The 2,151-nt window shown below is 58.1% G+C and overlaps 1 protein-coding gene across 1 annotated transcript; it reads left to right on the forward strand.

Annotated features, from left to right (window-relative positions):
• On the forward strand, window positions 1–2,145 carry SOWAHB (sosondowah ankyrin repeat domain family member B; the record flags this gene model as incomplete). The annotated part of the gene is made up of 1 exon (XM_006754577.2): window positions 1–2,145. A coding segment is annotated over one exon (1,587 nt), but the record flags the coding sequence as incomplete, so codon positions are not given.
• Between the last annotated feature and the right edge of the window lie 6 nt (window positions 2,146–2,151).

Here is a 2,151-nt window from a genome sequence, read left to right on the forward strand (position 1 = left end):
ACCGTCGAGGCTACTGGGAGCGGGGCTTCCCCGCCTGCCCTCCTGTCCAGCTGTCCTCCTCCCGGAGACCGGCCGGAGCTGATGACCCCGGGCGACCTCCATCATTCCAGGCAGCAGCTGCAGCAGCAGCAGCAGCAGCAGCGCACTCGGGAATGGGTGGCCAGACATCCCCACGCGCCCGAGGCCCGGGACCAGGGCCCCACCAGAGTCTGGTCAGTGCTGCCAGAGAACTTCCCCTTGGAGCTGGGCTTCGGGGTCCCAGAACCTAACTCAGCGCCTTTAGACCCTCCTGTTTCCCCTCGTTCTCTCTCCCCTGCTGTTCCGGAGGCCTGGCCCGGGAACCCCCCGTTGGCAGTCTTTCGCAGCATTCGTTCTCAGCTGTCCCTCCAAGAACTGGATGACTTTGTGGACCAGAACAGTCACAGCAGCGAGGAGAGCAGCAGTGGGCCCAAAGAGTCCCCTGGGGGTTCTGAAGAGGGCCTGCACATCGCCCTAGGAACCCCAGATTGGAGAAAGCTCCGGAATTCAGGTGGCCGCCTTTCTCCGAAGGAGGGTGACTGCCGCAGGAGCCCTCAAGGCCTCAGAAACCCAGGGGATGGGCACGCCCCTCAGCAGGTTCCACCTGGGGCCAATGGTCTTGCAGGCCAGCCCCAGGAGCCCTCGTCCTCGCCGGCTCCCAGGTTAAGGAGATCCCTCAGGATGAGCTCTCGGGCAGGGAGAGCCGCATTGTCCTCCTCGGATGAGGAGTGTCTTGAGGAGGACTTCCTGAAAAGGAGCCGGCGCCCACCGCGGTCCAGGAAACCCTCCAAGGCAGGAGCCGCGTCCAGCCCCAGGGTGGATGCTGCGTTGACACCGAACCCTGCTGATGTGAAGGCTGCTGTTGCTGCCAGGGGTCATCTACACAGTGTGTGCGCCCCAGGTAGGCAGGCGCCTGCAGCCTTGGTCCCGCACAGACCCGAGCACAAGCCGTCTCTGGTGCCCCTGGATGCCAGGGAGCATGAATGGATGGTGAAGCTTGCCACTGGCTCTTGGATTCGCGTGTTGACTTTGTTTTGGGAGGATCCTCAGCTGGCTTTGCACAAGGACTTCTTGACTGGGTACACGGCTTTGCACTGGATAGCCAAACATGGCGACCTCAGGGCCCTGCAGGACTTCGTGGGGAGTGCCCAGAAGGCAAGGGTTGCTCTTGATGTGAATGCGAAGTCCAGTGGTGGGTACACCCCTCTGCACCTTGCAGCCATTCATGGCCACCAGGGGGTCATGAAATTGCTCGTGGAAAGGCTGGCTTCGCGAGTGAATGTCCGGGACAGCAGTGGGAAGAAGCCTTGGCAGTATCTGACCCGTAATACCTCTGGGGAAATATGGCAGCTCCTGGGAGGCCCTCGGGGCAAGCCTATTTTTCCTGTCTATCCCTTAGTCCGAAGCTCTTCCCCCACCAGGAAGGCCAAGAGCCGGGAGATATCTAGACACATCACCCGAAAGACTTCCCTTGCTGCGCTACTCAAAAGTCAGCACCACAGGTGGAAATCGGCCAACCAGTATGAGAAGTTCCCCCCTCCCAAGGAAAGAGAAGAGTACAGTGACTAAGGCGGACCCCTGTCTCCCACACGCAGCCACTGCACCTCCATCCTTGAGCTACTCGGTCAGAGGATTCAGGGGGAGCAGAAAAACTGCCAAGGAGTTGGTAAAGAGAGAGATCAAGTGAGATGGCCTCCCTAGTGTTTACCTGCCTGGATTTTTTGTCAGCTCATCGTGGACCTCAGGGTTTATTCAAGCTTCCGACAGCTCAAGTCCTTGGGCCAGTGAGACCTCTACAAGGGGCAGAGCCACGTGCTTAAAAGCAGCAGGCGTCCTTCCTCTTCCCTGTCACCTCTGAGCACTGTAAGCACATTGTTCTCTGTAGCAGCAGTACCAGGCCTTGGCTAGAGGGGACAGCTGTCTAACAAGAAGGGAGGCACTTCCAGGAATTGACAAAGCTCAAACAGAATCTGCTCTGGCTGGTAGTTCTCTGGCTTCTCTTCATTTGGAGAATAATTTGGCTGCGAGTGGAAAGCTCCAGATTTGAAATCAGATGGCCAGGCCCCTCTTTTCTTTTTTTTATTCTTTTAAAAAATCTTTTTTCATTCTTTTTCCCTCCCTCCCTCCCTCCCT

This window comes from Myotis davidii, unplaced genomic scaffold, assembly GCF_000327345.1.
Source record: "Myotis davidii unplaced genomic scaffold, ASM32734v1 scaffold892, whole genome shotgun sequence".
NCBI lineage: Eukaryota > Metazoa > Chordata > Mammalia > Chiroptera > Vespertilionidae > Myotis > Myotis davidii.